We start from the raw sequence: 22,950 nt of genomic DNA on the forward strand, positions 1-22,950 counted from the left end.
CCCTCTCTATTCTGCTCAGAGTATAGAGGCAGCGTGAAATCCATCCAGGGAGGGGCTTTTGTACTCCGGGAAGCAACCGTCAAACTGGAATGGTTCAGGCCGGGCCCGGGCCAGGGATCCTCTGCATAAAGCCCGAGGCTGTGGAGGAGCAGTGGAGGAGCGGTGCAGTGCTCCTGAAAAACAGCCGGCCAGAGGCGTGGAGCAGGGATGAGCCGCCAATCTCTCACTCATCCTTCCTGGTGTCAGGAACTGCTGCTATCATAACAAGGCCTCACGCTCTCTTTGAGGCAGGCTCAGGTTTAATCGTCCATGATGGTGTGCACTCTGCCAACGGGCCACACGGGTATCTGCCATTCCCATCCTCTCCTCCTCCACCACCGTCCCCCGTCCTCTCAGCTGCCCTCGTAGCTGTGGACTGAGACGGAGAGGCACAAACCAGCACACACACCCACCCCCCACATCCACTCCATCAACGGCCCCTTTGGACAAAGCTGCTGTCTTTGCAACATGCTAGCCATGCAGAGAGCGGGGAGGGAGAGAGAAGAGAGACAGAATGAAGAAGGACAGTGCTTCCAGGACATCAAACACACACACCTCTCACCTCCTCGTCCTCTGTAGTGTGTCCTCCGAGAAGCTTCAGGCACTCCCTGGTGACCCTTTAATCCTGGTAACCTCCCATAAACTCTCAGTTTTTACCACACTGCCGGGTCCAGCACACTCATCTTTCTAGTCTCCTGCGAGGGCTGCAAGTGGCTGTGAGCAGATTGGAATTCTCCTCTGCTGTTTACTTTCCCACAACTTCTCCCCTGCACCGTGTGCACTAGCAGCTCAAGATGAGGTAACCCTCCCTGCTCCCTCCCCTTCCTCTCTGCTCCTCTCGGTTCTCTGGTTCTGTTCCTCCCTCTATCTCCCCTCTCTGCCCCTCTCTTTTTTAGACGGGTCTTTTCACCCCCCTCAGCCCCTCCGGTCTCATTCTGTCCTTTCTTTGCTTTCCTCCCTCCTCCCACTCTTCAGACCCCTGCTGCTGCCCAGACAGCGGCACAAAGCAGGCTGAGAGCGCTTACACTAAACCGGCCAATGGCAGAGTGACAAAGTCAAGCATGTGGCCAATGAGAAGCCTAGGTGGCGGCGTTTCAACCAATCAGATGAGTTTTCCAGGAAAAGTGGGCTGGACGAAAGCTATTAGGGGCAATGTTGTCTCGGAGCACTTCCGTGTGGGGCAGGAGTTGTCTGTTGACGCTGTACGCGGTCAGCTGTGTGAATCTCCGAGATTTGAAAAGAGGAAGTGGTCACTGATTTCTGGTTATTTACACAAAGGAGATTCGAAGTGAATTGGAGCAAAACATGTGATACGTTTGATAAATTAAGCAAAGGCAAAATTACGCAATGCACATGCAAAATAATGATTCACGAAGTATTTTCTATTGAAAATACAAACCCTGATTGTTCTCATCAGATTTAATGAAAATGTTTGTTGCCAGCACGTGAGAAACGCATTAACAGCATTAGCGTTTTTTTATTCAACCTTTATTTAATCAAGAAATCTTTACATTGTACACACACAGAGAACCTGAACGCAGCGCGGTATGATCAGACCAAAGAGGTGTGAGAGAGAAAAGAACCAGATTTCAACACATTATGCCACATAAAGTCTTACATATCATAAAGTACATATTCTATTGTAGCCTACTGTTCGGGGAATCATTTGTGAGTAAACTGAGAACTGTGAGAAAATGGAATAAAAGTCTTAGTATAATGAGTGAAACCTAAGAATGTATGTGCTGAAACAGCCTTTGTGACTGTGTGTAAACTCTGTGTTTACATGTAGTTTCATCATGCGTCTGTAAATGAGCCTATACTGTACTGAAAACGTGAAATAAGCACACTGGTGCCCAACTTGAAAAGAAATGTAATGACAGGATTGCTTAAATTGCAGGTTTTTCTGATGCAAAAATAGCAATAAAAGCAGAGAAATGATCCTCCCCGATGCTGAGGCTGGAAAAATGCTCTTTTTGTCTATTTGTCTGCTCCTCTTAGTTTGGTTTTCCTTCATTGCTTTAGGTGAAGCTTTGGCCAAAGGGTTTGTCTTTTCATAATTCAATTGTTGCCTGCACATTTCTCATTGGGTCGCTTATTTACTTACACAGTGGCTTCAATTTTCAACTTAACTTTGTTATTAGCAAAGAGGAGTCATAACAAGGACTTGAAGATGAAATATAATAAATTCATGAAATATATTAAGAGATGTAAAGACATTACGCTGAAAGTACAGGTCGTGGTGGGCTGTGTAGTGCCATAATCAGGTTTGAGTGACCTTTAACCTCATTATTTTATTTTTTCATTTGTCTTTGAGCCATTCTCCGCTGTGAATGACTTCTGTCTGCTATTTTTGTGCCCCGCTGACTACACCAGTGTTTCTATTCCTGCCTGTAATCACATTTACAGCGCTGCATGCTCGTGCAGATAGTGAAGTGCGGCACTGGGAGACGTTTCACAGTGAGCACAAGTCGACATGTGAGGGCAAGTCGAGCGAGTCGGCTGCGTGAGTTAAATGTGAAGCCCTCCACAACTCAGCTCAGATATGCACACGTGTGCTTCTTCACTCCTGTGGGACTGCAAAGGAGGGAAACAAATCACGCCGTGTTACTGTTGTCCAGAAGATTTATTAAAACACATTGAACAAATACACAGAGTACAAATAAAAAGATGACAATTCACTTTTTCATTCAATTGCTATACAGCACAAATATCAGAACCATAACACTGCTTGGAGCTCATTGTCTGTAAATGCTAGATACACTACCGCTTCCCCAAAGTGAACCGTCATGTCAAACGCTTCACATGCTGTGCATTCATAAAGGTGCCTTTTATCAGGGTCTTTTGGTAGCTTTTGAAGCCATGTTAATAAGCATGTACATACATTGTTAACATATTTATAATATTAGACTGAAGCCTTTTTTTTCTAACAGACATTACATTCATACTGACTTCAGTTTGATTGCATTTCATTGGAGTATTGTGTTTTTGACGTCATCTCATGGTCATCACTCCAGAGGGAACAGGACATGATTTTGACTGATGAGCACATACGGTGCACACTGCAGTTCTATGGCAACACCATCCAGCAGACATTCATCTTTTTTCAGTTCGATACATAAATCTGTATGAGATGGACTGATCTCTGAAAAATCTTTCAAGTATTTACATGTTTCTGAGGTTCTATCTGTCGAGCAACCTAATACATGTCGTGGTCAAGTAACCGATGGCGCGAACGGAAACACGAGGAACAAAACAGCACTGATAAACACCAACGAAGAAGAGCGCTAAAAACCGATGGGATGCACTTCAAGGTTCGTTTGATGTTCTGAAACTGAATTTTAGTTCTTTTAAAGCATGTTGTCTGAGAGATGATGGGCGAGGAGGTTGCAGTGACACAATCTAAGTACGTGAAAGGGGGTCAGAAGAGAGCACCTCAGGACAACCATTTGAAGTGGCAAAAAGGAGAGTAAGAAAATACACTCACCAACTCTGTACAACACTACCTCTTCAGTTTAGATTAGTCCAATCACAATCGTCATCCAACAATGTCAAATAAGTGCTGTGGCAATGGCAAGAATAATACAAACAGGTAATGCCACTGGATCTTTGGAAAAAGAAAAAAAGACAAATATATGTCAATAACAAGTTGCACTTTGAGTCCACACATTCGAGCGATGCCTTCATAGAAAAGGAAATAGAGTAAGCTTGAATTTATAAAAGATTGTTTTACTTAGTGGACAGTCACTTTAGCACATAATAGTAGTAGAGGGAATGGACAAGATATGTAGCTATACCATGCTAACGTGTCTTCACACCAGGTAAAGCAATAGGCAGCAAGATACACTCTCAGAACCCAAACATGACCGAGGAAACTGGAGGTGAAGACGTTATCTAAAGAGTAATGCTGTGCAACATTGGTCCTTAGAAGCTGATATACAAAGAAAACTCCTTCAAATGTAGGTCTTCACTGTGACACTACCAATTACAGTCTTCACCCCTTTGGAGGAAACACACTGCATCAAAGAACAAATCATACTGGATCGATCATCTTCTTTAATGGCACCAAGTGACCAATACATCTTATTTTACCTTAACGTAAAGAGAAGCGAACAAAAGCTCATTTTGCGACAAATACCAGACTTCAGGTGACACTGCGCCGTAAGCACATACGTTCTTATTCAGTTCTAACAATGAAAGGGGACCAGGAAAGTCCCTGGGATGTACCTAAGAGGGGGAAAAGCCACTCTCCACCCAGGACTCTGCTCTCAGTTAGGCCTGAACATCGAAGCCCTGTGTGTGGATGGAGACCAGATGAGTTCCTGTTTATAGTGCAGTCCCACTGGTCACGGCCCCAGGGTTAAGCTCTACAGCCACTACTAACATTCAAATATAATAAGAATCACAAATATTGTACCATACACAGAAACACTCAGTCTTCTCCGAAATGCGTTAAAAATCATTTTTGCCACTCCTGCAGCTTTTTCTTCTCTGCTTGATCTTCATGTCGGACGCCAAGCCAGGCTTCTGATTTCATCCATATACATATTTTCACTATGATTAGACCTATGTGAGGTAAAATAAACAGCAGTCTCTGAGTATATACAGTACAAGAAGCCAACCCTCGCAGGTTACTGGCACCGCAGTCAAGTGTATCTGCAGGTTTGGCTGAGATTACTTTCTCCAAATTGCCAGCGGGTGGCAGTCTTTAGAGGATTCAGACAGACTGTGTCCAGCTACTGCATACATGATAATAGTTTTTGATGCTTTCAAATCAATAATTTATCCACTGGTTACTACATGAATGACAGAACACATATTCATTTAAAGTAACAATATCGGCCCTCAGCAAAACAGCCTCCTGTCAGGCTGCGACCGAAGACGTCCTTAAGTCCACTCCTCTTCACAGGGAACAAGCTCCAGTGGGGCACAGTCACAGTGTACAGTGAATAGGCAGATGGATAAAAGCAACGGGGGGTCACGCAGAATGAAAAAGTCGAGGCTGGCGCGAACAACACACACATTCCAAGATCAGAATGAGCCCCAATCAAGAGCATCAGAAACTCAGTCATGCCAACTCGCTCGAGTTTCGCCTTGTAGTGCAGGGCTGGAAAAAAATCTCTTTCACAAAAGCTGCTTCATTTTCCCCCCTAATCCTCGGCTCTCCAGCACAGGTCAACGAACGCAAATATCTACTGAAATACTTCTATAGAATCCTTGAAAGATAAAAGTGCAATTGTTAAGATAGATACATCTGCATTAATCAAAAAGTTAATCGCCTTATCCGTAGACAGAGAGCTTGATTTTGTAGATTTTAAGTCAGGAAGGAGCAGGAGAAAGAGGAGGATGTGGAGGAAGAGATGGGCAGCTGTCATCCATACAGAATCCATCCCTGGGAGTTTCTGACCTCAGGTCAGTGTTACAGAACTGGTCTAGTCCTCAATACAGATGACATCACTAGGTTTGCCCGACTTGAGGTCAGGCGTGGCCACGTCTCTCAAGGAGTCAAGTGACTTCTTGTCCAGATGGCTTGTAGGGGGTGGAGGGCCGTTAGTGGACACTACAGAGGAGAGACAGGTCAGATTCACGTGTATGTTTCACTTCTTTTTGCCTTGACGGGAAATGTTTTGAGTCAGTGAACAAGCATCTTCACGGTCTTAGTCAGAAGCAAAACTGGAAGTGAGCAAACCCAAAGTGTCTGCAAACCCTCGCTGTGTGTGCGCCTAAGGTATGCAGACAGGTCAAACTTGAACAGGGACGTCTGTCTTTAAGCTGTGATGGATGTTTACAACGAAGACAGTTTGGGTAGTAATTTAAATTCCTCTGTTTTCTCTCCCAAACGAGCCTGACTCACCTGCGGACGTGTCGAACACACACACACACGATGGTCTGAATGCTCGAGTTTCATCTGATTCTTTGTAGCTGATATCAGATCTCAGCAATTAACTTGGTGAATACAATCTAACTAATTATAAACAGAGATGATAGAAATGTAATCAATCAGAATTCTGTGCAATTTATGGACATGTCTTCTTAATGCCATCAAAAAATATCTAAAGTCTAGTCAGTCGAAGTGACCAAGGACAGCAACGATAATCAGTGTGGTCGCTAATGAACCATCTTAAGATCTGCGCTTATAAAAACAGCTGCGTCCTTCATTGTAAATGTGAGTCTACTGACAGCTTAATATGAGTTAGAGAACAGAATAATTTAAGCTGCATGAACAGCCTGTTTATGTCACCTGTAATACAACATCCTGCAATAAACGCTGGCCCTTACCGCTGACGTAGGGTCCCAGAGGCATCTGACTGTAGTTGACCATGGGCTGTCCACCTGGTCCTCTGAACCCTCCACCGAAGCTGCTGCTGTACATCTGGGAGCAGCCAAACGCACCCTGACTAAAAGGCTGAGAGACAAGCAGAAGAGGTAAGTTTCCCTGCTGCGTGCTCAAACTTTCCTCCCTGATGGGAAAAGAAGAGGAGGGTGAGCGCTGCCTGTGGCTGCAGCGACACAGCGTGGATTCACTCCTCTATGCAGCAACTCGCAGGAGTGAGCAGCTCCACCAGAGAAGACGAGTAAGCAAACAAAAAAAACAAAAAAAACAAAGGAAAGCAAGTCAGATTTGCCGACTGTTTCCCTGGTTACGACAAGAGTTGGCATGGCAACCCAAAAAGCGCAGTCTGAGCGCGAGACCAATCACAGCGCGGGGCTGAAGTCTTGTATAACGGAGAATAAAAACACACATTCAACTGTGATGAACAGGTGCAGGACGGATGAAAGTACTGAGACAGCACAGCCTCTGTGAAACCCTTTGGGATCCGAAACGAGGAGCTCAGAGCTGAAAGTAAACAACTTAAGGGACGTTCTTGTCTTTGCTTTCATTACACCTGGGAAACGCCTCCATGGGGGATAGCGAGGTTGACTCTCCACAGGTTTCTGAAGGAATATTCAGAATTATTCGGGTTGCTGAGTCACGACTGCAGAATACTTCACCGTTTTTGGGCCACAGCCTTTTATTTCTTGACTTTACTCAGCCTGGCTGCACATCTCAGTCGGCCTTGTTTCCTCACCCTCATGAGCCGCCAGCCTCCACCGCACAGCAATAACCAGCCAAGTCCAAACCATTAAGGAAAGAGGCTCATAGTTCTGAGCGAGTGAGGAGCATTCTCCATCTTACAGTGTTATCTCAAAGGCGTACTATGCTGGACTTGTTGGTCACTGTTTGTAAACCAGCCTCCAACCTCCAGGGCTGAAATACAAAACACAGGCAGAGGGCAGTTCTAGCACTTCTGGTGGGTCATTAGTGATGATAGAGAGGGATTGTTTACCTTTGAACAAATGAGTTCAGATCAGTTTTTAATCAGGAAATCAAACAGAATCGAACAGTTTTCCGAATCCGCCCTGACCGTCTTGAGCATCTCACCTGCTGCGGTGGAGGCTCGCTCCCTCGGCTGGTGAGGCGGCTCAGGATGCTCCTCTCGGACATCTGCAGACGGGCCGACACCGGCGGGATCCTGGACAGCATGTTGGGCAGTCGGGTCACATCCGCCTTCATGTCGCTCAGGAGTTCCTCGAGCTGGTTCAGCACTGTAAGAGCATGAGAACACGCACAAACACGCACACAATCCACGTCAGAAAAAGGAGTTTTACTTGTTTTAACACTCATTTAAAGCCAACACATGCCGTGTCATTTAGTGAGTACAAAGTCGAAGAGAAAAAATGGCGAGCAACTGTGTGAAAAGGAGCGTAAGCAACCTTAAATCGTTGAAAAAAAGCTAATTAATTTTGTGATCCAGGGCCTGAAATTAACAAAAGTCAAGAACTAAAATGCCATGTCATTTTTTTCCCGACAGATAAATCAATAGGGGTCACGGGCAGAAACCTTTTCGAACGATAACATGTGAATAACAGTCTTGGGTCTTGGCCTCTTCCCAAACTTTCATCCCACTAAATCACTGTGAGCATGTTGAGACGGTGAGTCAAATTAACAGAAAATGAAGCCACTGTGTCGAACAGGATCTGCCTGTTAGACGCTCTACACACGCAGCGGCGTGGAAACGTCTTTATGCACTTCCTTTTTCACTCCATTTTCTGGCTGGGCGGATGGATAAACCTGTTTCCAGCTGAATTTATCATGTTTTAAGAAATTTCTACAAATAAGTGTTTGCATCTTCAAACAAGAAAGAGTGAAGCAAGTCAACTGCCTCAGGATAAAAAGGATGAAACACACTGCAAAAAGTGAAATCTAACAATAAATATTCAAGCAACATGTGCTTGTTTTCTGTCTGACAGATTAAATCTTTTTACCAGACAGTTTTTACGTTAGAGAATTTCACTTATTTTACTTATTACTTATTAGCTTTGTTTATTTTTTTGCACTTAATTTTCTTAATAACTTCTTACTTACTTTATTTCTTGGATTATAAAACTGTTTGATCGACTCTGACAAGGACAAAACTGCTTTGTTGCAGTCAGAATTTCTTTGAGACGAGATGTTTTTACATGTAAAGTGAATTTGTCCTGTCCTGCTGGCAGATCATTTTGCTTATTTTAAGTAAGATTTCTCAGATTTTACTGCTTTTTTTCTTGTTTTTGAGAGCTGATTTTTGTTGCAGTGGACAGTATTGTATTGATTTTCGATGGTGCAGCATATGAACAGACACCAATAGGAAAAATATGTCAATAAAATATGTTTTCTGAATACAGTAATCGTGAAATTTTGACCTTTCCAGGGGGATTTTAGGGGATTTAGAATATAAATGTCCTCTTTAATGAATGTTTCATGCACAGCCCGATATTATACACACTCTCTCTCGCACACACTCACACACACAGCACAACGTGTCGACTGACAAATGTCTTCTGAAAAACTGATGTCAGTAATTTTGGCAGTAAAAGTAATTTGTGCAGGATTAGCTTCCTTGTTTACGAGCCTTTGGCAGGTGACACAGAAATTCTGACAAATATGACTGTCGCTATTTTTGAAGCTGGCCCGCAGACCTTTGTGCAGCACGGCATTGGCAGGCTTGTTGCCGGCCAGAGACTCTTTGGACAGGTGCTGGTGGGACTCGGCCAGACATTCCACCTCGGTGAAGCGAGTGTTGAGAGCCATGGCCGGGTGACTGGGGTCCTGGGTCATATTCAGGTAAGCCGCCCGCCTCAGCTGCTCCTCGATCACCAGCGCCTGCTCCAGCAACTACAGGGAAAGAGGGAGAGAAGAAGAGAGCGACGGGCAGAGGGAGACACAGTTTGAGAGACAGTTTGTGTCAATTTGTATTCAGACGTAACAAATCCTTTAATCCTTGAATTACTGCAGCCTTAAGTAGTCATTTTTAATTATAAAGACTCAGATTGCCTTAAAGCGGCGAGCCAGGAACTTGTTCTTCATTTCTAGGTAGTTGCCCTTATGCATCTCAGTCTTGAAGGGCTCATTCAGAATAGCGTAGCGTGGGTCATTCTGAATGTCTTGCCAGCGAGCATAACCATGTCTGAGATGGATTCCTGGTGAAGGAAAACAAATGGGAGCACAGACCCTCATAACATTCTTCAAATAAAAAGCGGGGATAGGTTTGTGGAAAGCGTAGTTTTAATTCGCTGCTCAGAGTTTGTAAATATCAGTGCAGCTCCCCCCGGTCGTAAGTAATTACATTACTTTTCCAGATGCTGAGCTTCTCGCTCCGACATCTGGGAAAGGATACGTTACGATGCCGGCCAGCAGCCAGTAGTCATGGCGACGGTGCCAGATGTCATGCATCTTTCCAGAAGACAGCGCCGCTCGCTCTTCAGTTTGCCAGAGGGTGTGCAGCTCTGACGGGGAAAGTGCGGAGACAGACAGTTGTTACAAAAGTGCAAAGTGGTATTTCCAGCATATAAAGAGAAGCCAGAGCGCATTAGCATCACAAACAGGTTTCATGACAAAACAGAGCGATTGCATGGTGGCACCAGGAATAAAGAGCCTGTGGTGAAGCACAGGAGACAAAGCTGAAGTGTGCTGGAGATGAAGAGGGGCTGGAGGGGACGGCTCTACCGTGTCCTCTTTTCATTTCAAGAAATCTGAACAGTCTCGAAGCACCCCATCGCGAGACATTATTGGAGATAATTTTTTCCGCTAATGTTGAATTTGGGTGCCTTTGTGAGCTGAGGACATTAAAACAGTTTTATTTAAATGCAGGGCTTCCAGCAGTGAGACAGAAAATGTACCCGTTTCATACTGTCCTGACAGTCCTGACAAATGCGTATTCATTTGTTTCTAGATAACACCACAGCAGTCGTGTCTCTCCGCTGAAGAAAAGCCTTGTTCACATTTACAAATGAAAACTGAGCTTCACAATGTTACAGAATAACATTATGGAAATGAGTCAGCAGCATTTCATAACATATTTCTATGCTATGTTGGCGTTTTTGTCCTCTTTTAGACCATAACCAATGTGTCCTGCTGACAAATGAAATCTGTTTACTGGGTTCATAATATAATGCACATTCAGAATCAAGGCTGCATATGAAAACTATGAAACTCTATGAGGGAATTATGTTCATGAAGTTTACATTTTGAGTCCAAATTACTTTACAGAATACTATGTCATTTCAACAACTCTACATTCCTCCCTCAGTGTACAGTATGTAGCTGTAAGTGACACTTCTTATCCATTTAGGATCGAAGTCAGATCTATTCTTACCTGTAAAACCTCCATCGGCTATATTAAACATGAACTTGGCTTTGAATCCATTTTTGTCCTCCTTCCTGCTCTCGTCCATCTCATCCAAAGTGTCTTTGTCTCCATTCAATCGACCCTCTAACGCATCCTCACTCTTCACATCATCTGCAACAGCAACATAAATAACAGAAGGATCTATATAAAAAAAAAAGCACACTTATCACATCATTTGTACTTGTTTAATTCAAGGATTCACAGCATGTTTACCTGGCTTATTTTCCTTGTCTTCAGATTTTGCCAGAGGAAAATCAGTATCTCCTTTTTCTGAGGACTTCTCTGTTTCTTTGCAGGACTCCACTGCAGATAACAAAAAAAAAGAAGAAAAGACTCAATTAAACTACCTCACAGGAGGATAAAATCTGCAGCACGCGGATGATGCACCGCTCACTTTTAGGTGAGGTTTGACTGGATGACAGCTCTGTCTGTTTCAAAGAGGAGTCTTTTGGGTTGGCAGATGGCTCAGTCTTTGTGGAGGGTGACTCGGTTCTGTCCCTCTCATCTCCTGTTTTCTCCTCTGAGCTGGCCTTGCTCTCTTCACTGTCAGCTGCCTTCTCAGGTGCAGATGCTGGCTCTGCACTGGAGGTCTGCTGAGGGAAACGCAGACAGGGCAAAGGAGGGGAAAGAGGAAAGTTGGTAGAGGGCAGAGAGGCGAGTTAAAAGGTGTCTAAGTTTGACAGAAGTGTCTTCTGGGGATGATGAGTGTGGTTAAAGTGTGATGAACCATGAGAAGATGGACAAGACAATAAAGGAGAACAGAGTGAAAGCGATGGACAGTGGAAGAAAAAAGGACTCACTTCCTGCTCTGACAGCTTCTTGCTATCTTGCTCTGTGGTCTCCTTGTCATCAGCGGTACCCAAGAGACACTCAGTCTTCTCTACAATCCAGAAAAAACAACAACAACTCAAACTTTTCTTCCTATCAAAAAGTTTTCTTAAGGATGAAGTTAGCCAGTCAGAGAAAAGTAAAACATGACCAGCGCAGACACTTGGCTCTGACCTGGCGGGATGGGGGTGCCGGGCTGGGTAGCGACAGGGCTGGCTGGAACAGGGGTGTTGGGATCAGAGGATATACTTTCCGTCAGCTTCTTCAGCTCCATCCCGATGGGAATCAGATCTGGAGAGCTCAGTTTTCCATTTACATGCTCAAACTCTTGCACCTACAAAAAAGAGATTTGTTCAACTGTAATGAAATGAAGAGCTCCATTTGATTGCATCCCATTGCACCAACTCCTCTTAAATTCCAACCTAGCCTAGTTATACTGTAAATTTAGTTTAAATTTAAAATCTATTGGTCAGGAACCATGTACAAAAACATTAACGTAAAACATAAATCTCATACTCATAAGAGATGTAGAACTAGCAACTACTAGCTAATTTCCATCTACAGTCCCCGAGGTAGACACAAACGCTAAATACAATAAATACTGTGCTAAGGCTTTATTTTTTAGAGATTGAACCAAAACACATTGCACCACACAAATTAGGTCTTATACAGACATTAGCTGCAACTGAAATACAACCAGTAACTGGAGCCAGGCTGGCAAAGCTAATGTTAGCATGTAAATGTGAGAACAGCCAAGCTAATACGGAATATGGTCGACGTATCTGACCGGACATCCAACTGTCATTGATTACTAATGAAAACTGGGAAGATTTTAAATTAAATCTAACAACAAGTACAAAGTATACCTGAAATTCAAAGCCACTGGTCCAGTAGATTTAGACTCAGCAACTAGCTAAATGACGTTGGTTGCGTTAGCTTAACTGGATATTTCCCCTCATTTTAAATGAATACAACTAGCTAACTGGGACAAGTACCTCTCAGTGTTTTACAAAGAATTTGTAGGTAAATTTAACAGCTTAACTTTATACTGCAGTGACTTCCTGTTTACATTACTTTTGATTGGACTGCACTACAGATGTCTCCTAGCCATCAAATGACACGAGTGAAGTCTTTATTAACTATCTCCTCAGCTTTAATGGTACACACAGATTTACCAGTTTGAAACTCACTAAAAGTTGCTTCAGAAACCACTTCTTAGTCCTTTTCTACCCCAGGTGTATACACGACAAACAAAGCTAACAAAACATCTAAATTTGTGGTTTGTATGAAGTGTCAAACAGGAAGGTATCCAAAGTGCACTTTTCCTCCTGTCTGCATCGGCCTCTGCCTGAACGGTTTGACCTACTTTCTGTAATCTCACAGTGCTGCAGCAGAGGATTTGGCATTCTGCGTTAAAGACGTCTGTGGTTGAATAACCCGTACCTTTTTCCTGACAAGGGACATGACTCCAATCCTGGTAAGAACATGCTGACGAGACAGTCCCTCGCGTGGGACCCCGTCAGCGAAGGTCTCTGCTCCATCTGCCCCCGGCTCACATAGATGCCTCATGAACAGAGACACATAGGCCCTGATGTGGAAAAAAAAGGGATTACCAGCACTAAAACCATATTTTAACACCATATTTGAAAGCATATAAAAGTACACATAATATTATAATTTCTATCTTTTCTTTTGGTTTGGTACTGTTGTATATGTGTAACTGGGAGATGCCTTGTTACAGTATGTTTGTGATGTTTGTTATGTCCTGATGTCTTATAATCCCATGTGACCAAATGTTTGATATAACGCTCAGGTGAAAACTAACAAACCAGGTGCAAAAGATGCAGTTTTACAAAGAGGACTAATTAGTTCTTATACTATAGTTGTAGTAGTTACAATAGTGACAGAAGCAACTGCAGCAGTAGGTAATATACAAAAATAAAGTAGTAGTCATAATAAGAGGAAGCTAATAGCAGGAACACAGTGTTAAGAGTAATGGGAGTAGTAATAGTAGAGTGAGGATGGGGGATAGTAACAGAACAATAAGAGTAATAACAACAGTAATAATAAGCTGTGGTTGTACTGGCAGCAGCAGTGGTAGGACCACTTGTTGTATTTGTACTCTTAGCACCAATAGTAATCACAGGGGCAACAGCAGTATTAATTGCAGTGGGGCGATAGCAGTAATTGAGAGCAGGTGCTTTAGCTCAGAAATAACAAACACAACTCAGAGCTATTTGCATTCTAAATATCTGCTTGCGTGATGTTTGGCTCCGGTGCATTATGACAGGAAGTCACCCTGAAATCAGCGAGACCAACCTCTTGCAGATTTTTGCAGATATGAGCGTTCTGGAGGTTTGCCCTGGGCTAACCAATTAAATGTGAGGATTGAATAACATCGCCAGGAGCTGTCTGTTAAATTGATGGCGGCCAGCTCTTGGCTAAAAACTGCACTGTGTGACTGGAGAATCGAACAACACCACTTATCAGAGTATTAGTATGAAAAACATGAGGGCGCTACCTGAATTCACGCTCGCTCTTCCCTCTCAGGTCTCTAACCAGCCAATGGGAGTTGAAGGCATCCTGAGGAGGCATGCCCCAGCGCATGATGGCATTGAGGAAGGCTTTCCTCTGGCGAGCGTTGAACCCCAGCACCTTGTAATAAGAAGAGACCGCTTTAGACGGAAAATGGTGTAAACATAACTGAAAGTCAAAAAGTCAGAACTGAGCAGCTTGTGCAGCTTGACAACATTCTGGCACAACAATCTGTGGACTCTATATTCACTCACACACACATTAAAACAGGAATACGACACGTGATGCTGCTTGCTGTCTCTTTAATATCGTAAATGTGATCATTTATTGATCCTAACTCAGTCCTCGCCGCTGTAACAGGCCAGAGCCGAGGATCAGCTGCAGAATCAGACTAACAGAATTATCCTCATGCAGTCGTGCAGCCAAAAATGTTACGAGCTGCTCCCAACAGGGCGTATACTTCCACTTTAAGATGCATAGGCTGTCCTGTGAAGGGCCTGTAATTCATACCTCAATGCTGCCCCCAACTCGAGCCAGTAAGGGCGGCAGAGGTTTGTCTTTCTCACTCTTCAGCTGCCGACGAGAATGTCTGCGTCCACCTGCAAAAAATAAAATCTAATGTGAGGAAGACCTCGCTCCACTTAACACGAGCTTTGATGAAGTGAGGAGGTATCTCGTACCTATCATACTTAAAGTGCATGCTAGCTGTATGACGGTTTTAAAGTTTTACCTTCAGGTCTCTCCTCGAAATCTTCGTCCTCGTCCTCGGACCCCACAGAGTACTCCGACTGATTGTCTGAAAGATCATCCTGCCATTCTGAGCCACACATCAAAGAGAAACAGTACATTGCATTCGCTTCTGTTGGTGGCCACCTGAGGGCGCCATGGCACTGCAGATTACTACAGACCACTACAGCTGGGCATGCACATATTGTACCACTTCTGTCCTCTGGAAGTGAGGTGAGAGTTGACTACTCTGCCAGACAATCACTCTAAACTTAGAGTGTACTCTGAGCCGCGATGGGCTTCGACATCTTTACCCTCTCATAGTCAACTGCTGTTGAACTGTGGCAATCAGGACCTCGAAGCCACTCTTAAAAGTATGAATACAGGATATGTGTCAGTGCACCACACACAGAAACTGTTGAGCTATTAAGAAGAAGTGCTTCAAAACCCACTGAGAAGACTATATAAATGCATGTGATACAAGAGAGCTTTAGGCCAGTGTAACACACTCTGTGGCAGATTTAATGGAGGTCAACAGCTCCTGTTGAGACTTACAACCTAAGAGGATTTAATAAACATGGTGATTAATTTCTGAGCTATTCTTGCCTGAACTGACACAACCAAATTATTCCGTGTTAAGATAATGTCACCTTGTTAACTCACTAATGAAGCCAAGCATGTGATGCTCAGACAGCAGCTTGAGTCGCCCTCCTCTGTTATTGAATCAGCTGATGGAGGTGTTAGCCAGATATCCAGGGTTGGGTCAGATTACTTATGTCAGTTACTGACTACAAATTACATGGAAATTCTTTGAATTAGCAACATAATGGATAGGATTAAAAAAAAAGTGTAATATAATCTGAATCTACTTTCTGATTTTTGCCCTTTATACTAAAAAATGGACGAAGCCACAAAAGGTTGCGCACATATTCTTTTTCCTCTTTAAACATTTCAAAACATTTTCAATGCAAATAAAACACATTTTGCATATTCAGAGTTCACAGTGGGTCATATCAACCCCCGTATGTCGCACGCTCTTTTCACGAGCTAATGGTTAGCATGAAAAAAAATTCTGTACTTTTAAAGTGTCATATTTTAAAGACACAATCAAAGATGTAATCAAGTAATCATTGACAATGTAACTGCAACCGAATGACTCATTTTCTCAAATGTCATCTGGGATGATTATGCTTACTTTATTTTGTAATATGATTACATAATACTGACTGCAGGTAATCTGTTACTACCCAACCCTGCAGATGCTGCAGTCCATCACCATGTTTATGTCACAACAGGAGCTGTTGACCTGCACTAAAGCCAGCGCAGAGGGTCTTACACCGGTCTGTACAACATTACCATAAACCAAATACAGACACGTATCAATGATATCAGCTGTTTCCTCATGATGATACACCAATGATCACATCAACAAACTGGCCATTAATCACTTAGACACAGCAAATGTGCCTTCATTATGGCGGCAGATTGATGCAACAGATTTGAGAGACATCTTCGAAGCCTCGAATGTGTCACTTTAAAATCTGTGAACGAACTTCGATCGTGGAGAAACTGCTCAAAACCCGCCCGTGGAACTTTGACGCCGGGCTCGGAGAAATCTCCTCAGCAGAACAAAGTGTTAATCTTTGAGATGATCTGTTTAGCGGTGATTGGTTCGATGATGTGTGTTTTCATAACAGGCAACAGCTCCCAGAATGCCATTCACAGCAACATTTAGTATTGACTGTCGGAGGTTTGCAAACTGCTGGAAAATCATTTGGAGAAGACAAGAAACAGATCCATCAAATGAAGCCCAAACAGGGCCCTGCTGAGCGGTTTATTTTAGAAAACAATGTCTCTTCTTTCTTAGAAATATGCTTTGGGCTCGCCTGCCACCTGTCCACAAGCCAGCTGGTGAGCCGATGGCTAACAAGCCAAAAAGCTCATCTCTTCTTCTGCATCCTGTGTGCTTTTGTTTATTTCTGCTCGTATTTAAATACGAGCAGGAACGCCAAACCTTGTCTGCAACACCTCAAATTAAAAGTGGCAATAATAGCGCGCGGCTGCTGTTCCAAAGGAATAACTTTGCACGATAATATCAGAGGTTAACACTTTTGAAATGAGCCTTGGTGAAAGCATGAGGCAAACACAGGCATGCGAGTCCTGACAGACGAGCGCCACGAGCCTGTCCGCAGAGCCTACCTTGGTCCTCCTGGGTCGTATCGTTGTAGTTGACCTGCTTTCGGATGCGTTTGCCTTTGCCGAGGTTGCGGGCCAGATCCTCCTGCTGCTGCTCGTAGTGGTGGCGAAGGAGTTTTTCCCAGTAGTCTGGATCCACGTTCTCCTCCTGCTTGATGATCTCCCGCTCCACCTCCTCCTGCACACACAAAGGCAAATATACTGACTGATGTTTGAGAGTAAATACAAAGCAAACCGCTGTCTGTCTGTCTGTGGCGAAGGCTAAACAACTTACATACAAAAAGACATTGTGACCTTTTTTAAATCCTAGACTTAGCTGTGAACAGTTGAAGCTAAAGCTAACATCAGGGGCTTTCACTATATGCCCCCAGTTTCAGACGAGGCATTGTTGAATGCTATAGTCTCATAAGATTATTTTACATAGATATATGATGAGCAGTTTTTCTGAAAATGCAAACTAGTTTTACTTTGTTATCTGTGACTATGCTGATGTTACAACAACAGTAATATTTCAATGTGCCCACACCAAACAACACGAGGCTGATGTTCCCGGTGGAGCAGTTGTGAATTAAAGGCACCCTGTGAGTTTTTTCCCTCGTGAACAAACAACTTTACACACAGTGTGTGTCCTCCAGGCCTCCCGGACATGTTGAAAGCATCCCCTGCATCATTAAACATTCACAGTCCCTTCTTTAAAGCTTTTTTAAACGTTTGCCAAATGTTCACTTTTTATTTCTCCAGTAATACCTTTTAAAATGTCCCGGCCCTTTAACGTCAGCAAAAACGTGTCGCATTCACATTAAATAACAAAAGGAGCTGCTCATCAAAACACTGCCTTCAGCACCACCAGGGAGTGAAACCACCACAGCGTCTCTGTGGTTTTAACTTCTTCTCTTTGAGGTTCTGCAGCAGAATCTGACACACGGTGGTCTCTCCTCCACCTGTGTGACCCCACCCCTCCTGAATCACCGGGCTGAAGAACGTGGTTTTACTCTCACCTCTCCATCCTCTTCTTTCACCACATACTGAGCCACCTTGAAGGAGCTCAGGTACTCGTTCATGTTCTGAATCTCCGTGTCTTCGGTGGCATCCTGGCTGCGGTCCAACAGCTTCGAGATAGCGTCGTCATCGTAGTGAATCACGTTGCCCTCCTCACCATCTTTGTTGTCACCTGGTGATGAGAAGCTCTTAGTTAATGACTGATAGGAGGCCTTTTCCAGCAAACAAAATATGTTTGCCCATGTCGAAAGAGGCAAAAGGATTTAATCTAAAAAGGGAACTTTTGAACAACTGGACGATTACAAAGATTCAACAGAATTTTGGGTTTTCAAACCCTTCGGTGGCTTTTCGGAGATCAGCAGCCTCGACTCATCTCCACTCTGAGTTTTACTTGTGAGAACTTTTGATGAATTATGGATCTGCAGGAGTATTTTTTGAGAATACTTTTTTAGAAGAGGCCGACAGTACTCCCACCTATTGTGGCATGAACAGAGTGAGAGGAAACACCCTTTGTGCAAAAGAATAAGGGAAACCTTATTATCAGGAAATGCAAGAAACAACAAAACATCCACATGTTTCGACCAAGGTCTCATTTCTTTGTTAACATCAAACAACAGTGACGATCTGAAGCTAACTAGCCACATCTGGTGGATGTACACACCCATGGTTCGCGCCGCTTCCATTTCATCCTTGAAAAGCTCCTCAGTGCCAAACTTGAGGATGTCGTCCAGTTCTTGTTTGGACATGGATCCAGTTTTGGAGCCCAGGCCGGGCCGCACCACCAGGTGGGTCAGCATCATCTTCCTCTTTGCCACCTGAGTGATTCGCTCCTCCACTGAGCCGCGCGTCACAAAACGATAGATCATCACCTTCTTATTTTGGCCTATGCGGTGGGCTCTGCTAAAAGCCTGGGAGGGCGGACAGTTAAAGGAGACGACATAGAGGTGAACAGCTGAAATTAACAGCGTAAGGAGACTATCAGAGTTCTCACAGGGCAGATCATATCAAAGCTCCACTGGTTGAAAGCTACAACAAAAGCATGCAAGCATTCCTGTGAAAGTCTCTGAAAAATCAGTACTTGGATGTCGTTGTGAGGATTCCAGTCAGAGTCGTATATGATGACAGTGTCTGCACTCGCCAGGTTGATGCCGAGACCTCCAGCTCGTGTTGAAAGTAAGAAGCAGAACTGCTGAGCCCCCGGCGCTGTCACAGAAACAGAGTCGGTTTGTGTGTGAGAGCGAGCGAAAGCCACATAGAAGGAAACGTGCATCAACACCAGCTCACACAGATGGATTCTGGATTAACAAACTCACCGTTGAAGCGGTCGATGGCCTCCTGCCTTAGGCCTCCAGTAATCCCTCCATCAATACGTTCATATTTATAACCCTCAAACTCCAGAAAATCCTCGAGCAGATCCAACATCTTTGTCATCTGTAAAAAAACATGCAGGGTCGAACTAAATGAAAGTGTTAAAGCTACAAAAAGTCTGCACTCTCTCTCAAAATGATCTCTGATAAAATGTCTGGAATATCGGCTGATTTACCAGCTACAGCTGACAGTGCAAAGGCCAAAATATGAACGGCTGGATTTTCAGTGTTTCACGGCCACTGGTCAATCAAGGCTATGGCTTCCAGCCCAGACACATTATTTATTCGACTGTTACCTGAGAGAAAATGAGAACTCTGTGTCCTTCATCTTTGAGTTTCTTCAGCATTTTCTGCAGCAGCGTCAGTTTTCCTGAGGACTTCACCAGTAGGTTGCCATCATACGATCCGTTGGGTAATACGGGAGCTTCCTGCAAAGACAAAAATCAAATCCAGGCATCAGATGAAGACATATATGAATGCCTGGTAAGTATAAGAAGTGCCTTTAAGCCACAGTGTTATACTGCCCACCAGGAGACGAGGGTGATAATTTGTGGCATACAGGTTTCATCTCCCCACAGACTCTCTCTATGCCACCACCACTCGCTGAGATCAAACACTGAAGTGAAACTGCTGCCTTACCACAGCAGCCACAGGGAACAGGTAGGGGTGGTTGCAGCACTTCTTCAGGTCCATCATGATGTTGAGCAGGGACACTTGGTTCCCTCCACCTTTGGAGTTCAGAGCCTCAAAGTTTCGCGTCAAAATAAACTTGTAATATTTCCTGCAGGTCAGAGATCAGACTGAATCAGGGGACGAGAGTGAAGAGCACAACCAATTACTTCAGCTCTTTAAAAACATCAGTTTTGGCAAATGCACTCTTTGAACTTGATCTTGTGATTAAAAGCTTTTTAATTACTGCTTTAATTATTTAACACCATTATTTATCATGTCAGTGCAATATTCTACCTGTGAAGTGATTACGAGCCATTTTCACGTCATTAAGTTGTTAAGTCTTGCACAACTTGCACAGTTTAATGATTTGCTCACATGCTTGTCCAAATCAGGCCAATACTGTATTAAGGTGCTTAAGATGTGCACAGAGAACATTCAGCCGCTTACAGTTGAACCTACAGGAGCAACTTTAAAGGCTTTCCTTTTTAACTGAAACTTTTTCTCTATAGTGTTAAATAAGTTGCATGATTGTTTGAGTATTTCTAACCTTTATCTCCACTTCATATTTCCAAAATCTACTGTACAAAGCAACACAAAGCATCAACTCCTCCTTCCTCTTTTCATGCAGGCTCTTACTTCTGCATGGGGCTCAGCTCCACTCTCACAATCAGCTCTGTCTTTGCAGGCATGTTCTTGAAGACATCAGCTTTCAGCCTTCTGAGCATGTGAGGGCCGAGCAGGTCGTGGAGCTTCTTGATCTGGTCCTCCTTGGAGATATCGGCAAACTCCTCCAGGAAGCCTTCCAGGTTACTGCACAGATCACAGGCCAAAGGAAGAAGAATGGAACAACGACATGAAGCTGCAGTAAAGACAGCGACAGTTCACATGTATGTTTAATTCAAAGCATGCATCCAAACAACAGATCTCTCTGTCAGTCTAAGGAGGGAGCTATTTGATGCACCAGCTAGCACATGCTGGTAAGATGGAGAAGGATGGAAAGACAAGGGAATGATAAAAAAGGAAGGATTTACTTGAAGCGCTCTGGGGTGAGGAAGTTAAGCAGGTGGAACAGCTCTTCCAGGTTGTTCTGAAGAGGAGTCCCAGTGAGCAGCAGCTTGTAGTAGATCTTATACCCGTTGAGAATTCTGAAAAACTGCACAGAGCACACTGAGATAAGACCCACGCACCTCCAAAATGAATGCAATGACGCATGTAAAACTTCCTGAATGTCAAGCTCCAATCATACCTCCAAAATCGCCTATTCGACGTCAGTCTTTTTATTTCATGGATACGTTTATGCACAAACATTTCCTACTCATATCGCTCTGTGTTCCCGCTCCTTTCCTGTTTTTTTTGTGTCCCTGATAACATCCATGCTGCTTCTGGAACAGGATGCTCAGTGGCAGAAACGCAGCTTTACCTTTGATTGGTTGTTCTTCAGTCTGTGGGCCTCGTCTACCACCAGGCAGGCCCAAGTGATGGAGCCCAGAATGGCCTGATCGATGGTGATCAGCTCATAGGATGTCAGCAGCACATGAAACTTGATAGGAGTGTCTTTCTGCATGGGGACAGAAAGCAGAATGTCAGCAAAATATAGCAGATGTTGACTAGTTTAGATGTGGGATCGTATAGTGGAGGATGCTATTCTGGTATTCCTTGAAAATACTTTAGTTTATGCTCTTTTCAAGCTGCACAAAGCTGTGAAAATGTATTCTTTCTCTAAGTGGAAATGGAAATTGTCAGCTTTGAACTTCTTTCTTACTTCAAACGAACTAAAGGTATTTGAAAGCACCTTCCACACCTTCATGCGAAACACCTTGCGTCCTGATTTTACTGCGCTGTCTTCAAAGGTGAACTCGTTCTCCCTGATGATTGCCCGGCTGTCTTTGTCTCCAGTGTACGTCACCACGTAGAAATCCGGAGCCCACATCTCAAACTCCCTCTCCCAGTTGATGATGGTGGAGAGGGGCGCACTCACCAAGAAAGGCCCCTTAGAGTGACCCTGAGAGGAGGAGGAGGAGGAGGAAAGATAAACTGTCACGTCACAGGAAGCAGATAGAATCTAGGTCTCATCATTAACTTTCTCATTGTCCAATATGTTTTAATCTATATCTACACCACATATTATAAGAAATGGTATTAATAACGAGTGCACTGCACCACTGTGACGCCATGTGCGATGGGTATAATGAAAGAAGACACTCTCCCATCCTCACCTCCTTATAGAGTGAGTAGAGAAACACTATCGTCTGCACCGTCTTCCCGAGGCCCATCTCATCTGCCAGGATGGTGTCTGTGCCTTGTGCCCAGGAGAACCTCAACCAGTTCAGCCCTTCCAGCTGGTACGGGTGCAGCGTTCCCCCGGTGGCGTTAATGTACCACGGCTGGTGCTCAAACTTGATGGTTGGCTGGTGATATGAGAACACAGTTGTTTATTCTGGAGTAATTAGATGGGTTAATCATGCAAAATCATGATAATTAGTGACTGTGTGCCACATTTGAGAGATTTCCTGTAGAAAGCTGCTGCAGTGTTGCATTTACAAAAAGAATGCAATAAATAAGGAAAGCTGAACTTAAAAAGCATCTAAATATCCCAACTTACATCTATGATAGGAGCATCAGGAGGGACCTCCCTCTTTGGATGGTCCTCTTTGAGTTTCTTTCCTTTCCTCACCACCAGGGGGCGTTGGTCCTCCCCTAGTATTTGTTCCCTGGCAAGTAATTGCAGCAACATGATGAGCCAAACAGCTCAAACAGGGTTATCACAGATAGAGCAGGGCAGAGGGGAAACGGCAGCATATGCTTCGTTTACTTTGCGTGCCGTGGACTCATTCTCGTCATCCTCACCATCACCTCCACGTTACTCTCAACAGCTGTGCTTC

At 43.9% G+C, this 22,950-nt stretch overlaps 2 protein-coding genes across 9 annotated transcripts in view; both read right to left on the bottom strand.

Moving 5' to 3' along the window:
- The window catches only part of arhgef10la (Rho guanine nucleotide exchange factor (GEF) 10-like a), a 105,405-nt gene extending 104,353 nt beyond the window's left edge, over positions 1–1,052 (bottom strand). For 2 of the 3 annotated variants that reach the window (XM_076743146.1, XM_076743154.1), the window contains exon 1: positions 602–870. The gene's annotated coding sequence lies outside the window, so the exon portion shown is untranslated. Of the gene's footprint in view, positions 1–601 lie in introns of all 3 variants that reach the window. The other variant, XM_076743138.1, reaches the window with a different exon arrangement.
- Positions 1,053–2,643: 1,591 nt separating this feature from the next.
- Positions 2,644–22,950, bottom strand: part of chd5 (chromodomain helicase DNA binding protein 5) — a 40,398-nt gene continuing 20,091 nt past the window's right edge. For 2 of the 6 annotated variants that reach the window (XM_076743215.1, XM_076743199.1), the window contains exons 13-40: positions 22,671–22,779; positions 22,285–22,476; positions 21,870–22,070; positions 21,489–21,626; positions 21,100–21,221; positions 20,705–20,878; positions 20,036–20,177; positions 19,693–19,824; positions 19,343–19,460; positions 19,108–19,232; positions 18,691–18,937; positions 18,029–18,201; positions 17,034–17,208; positions 14,839–14,925; positions 14,619–14,707; positions 14,095–14,228; positions 13,017–13,161; positions 11,748–11,907; positions 11,546–11,625; positions 11,140–11,335; positions 10,959–11,048; positions 10,713–10,856; positions 9,735–9,843; positions 9,392–9,524; positions 9,037–9,232; positions 7,460–7,623; positions 6,316–6,442; positions 2,644–5,596 (exon numbers count right to left, since the gene is read on the bottom strand). In XM_076743215.1, coding sequence (XP_076599330.1) covers positions 5,469–5,596; positions 6,316–6,442; positions 7,460–7,623; positions 9,037–9,232; positions 9,392–9,524; positions 9,735–9,843; positions 10,713–10,856; positions 10,959–11,048; positions 11,140–11,335; positions 11,546–11,625; positions 11,748–11,907; positions 13,017–13,161; positions 14,095–14,228; positions 14,619–14,707; positions 14,839–14,925; positions 17,034–17,208; positions 18,029–18,201; positions 18,691–18,937; positions 19,108–19,232; positions 19,343–19,460; positions 19,693–19,824; positions 20,036–20,177; positions 20,705–20,878; positions 21,100–21,221; positions 21,489–21,626; positions 21,870–22,070; positions 22,285–22,476; positions 22,671–22,779 — 4,030 coding nt within the window. In that variant the 3' untranslated portion in view covers positions 2,644–5,468. Of the gene's footprint in view, positions 5,597–6,315; positions 6,443–7,459; positions 7,624–9,036; positions 9,233–9,391; positions 9,525–9,734; positions 9,844–10,712; positions 10,857–10,958; positions 11,049–11,139; positions 11,339–11,545; positions 11,626–11,747; positions 11,908–13,016; positions 13,162–14,094; positions 14,229–14,618; positions 14,708–14,838; positions 14,926–17,033; positions 17,209–18,028; positions 18,202–18,690; positions 18,938–19,107; positions 19,233–19,342; positions 19,461–19,692; positions 19,825–20,035; positions 20,178–20,704; positions 20,879–21,099; positions 21,222–21,488; positions 21,627–21,869; positions 22,071–22,284; positions 22,477–22,670; positions 22,780–22,950 lie in introns of all 6 variants that reach the window. The other 4 variants (XM_076743207.1, XM_076743189.1, XM_076743232.1 and 1 more) reach the window with 3 other exon arrangements.

This window comes from Chaetodon auriga, chromosome 2 (assembly GCF_051107435.1).
Source record: "Chaetodon auriga isolate fChaAug3 chromosome 2, fChaAug3.hap1, whole genome shotgun sequence".
In the NCBI taxonomy this organism is placed as follows: Eukaryota; Metazoa; Chordata; class Actinopteri; order Chaetodontiformes; family Chaetodontidae; genus Chaetodon; species Chaetodon auriga.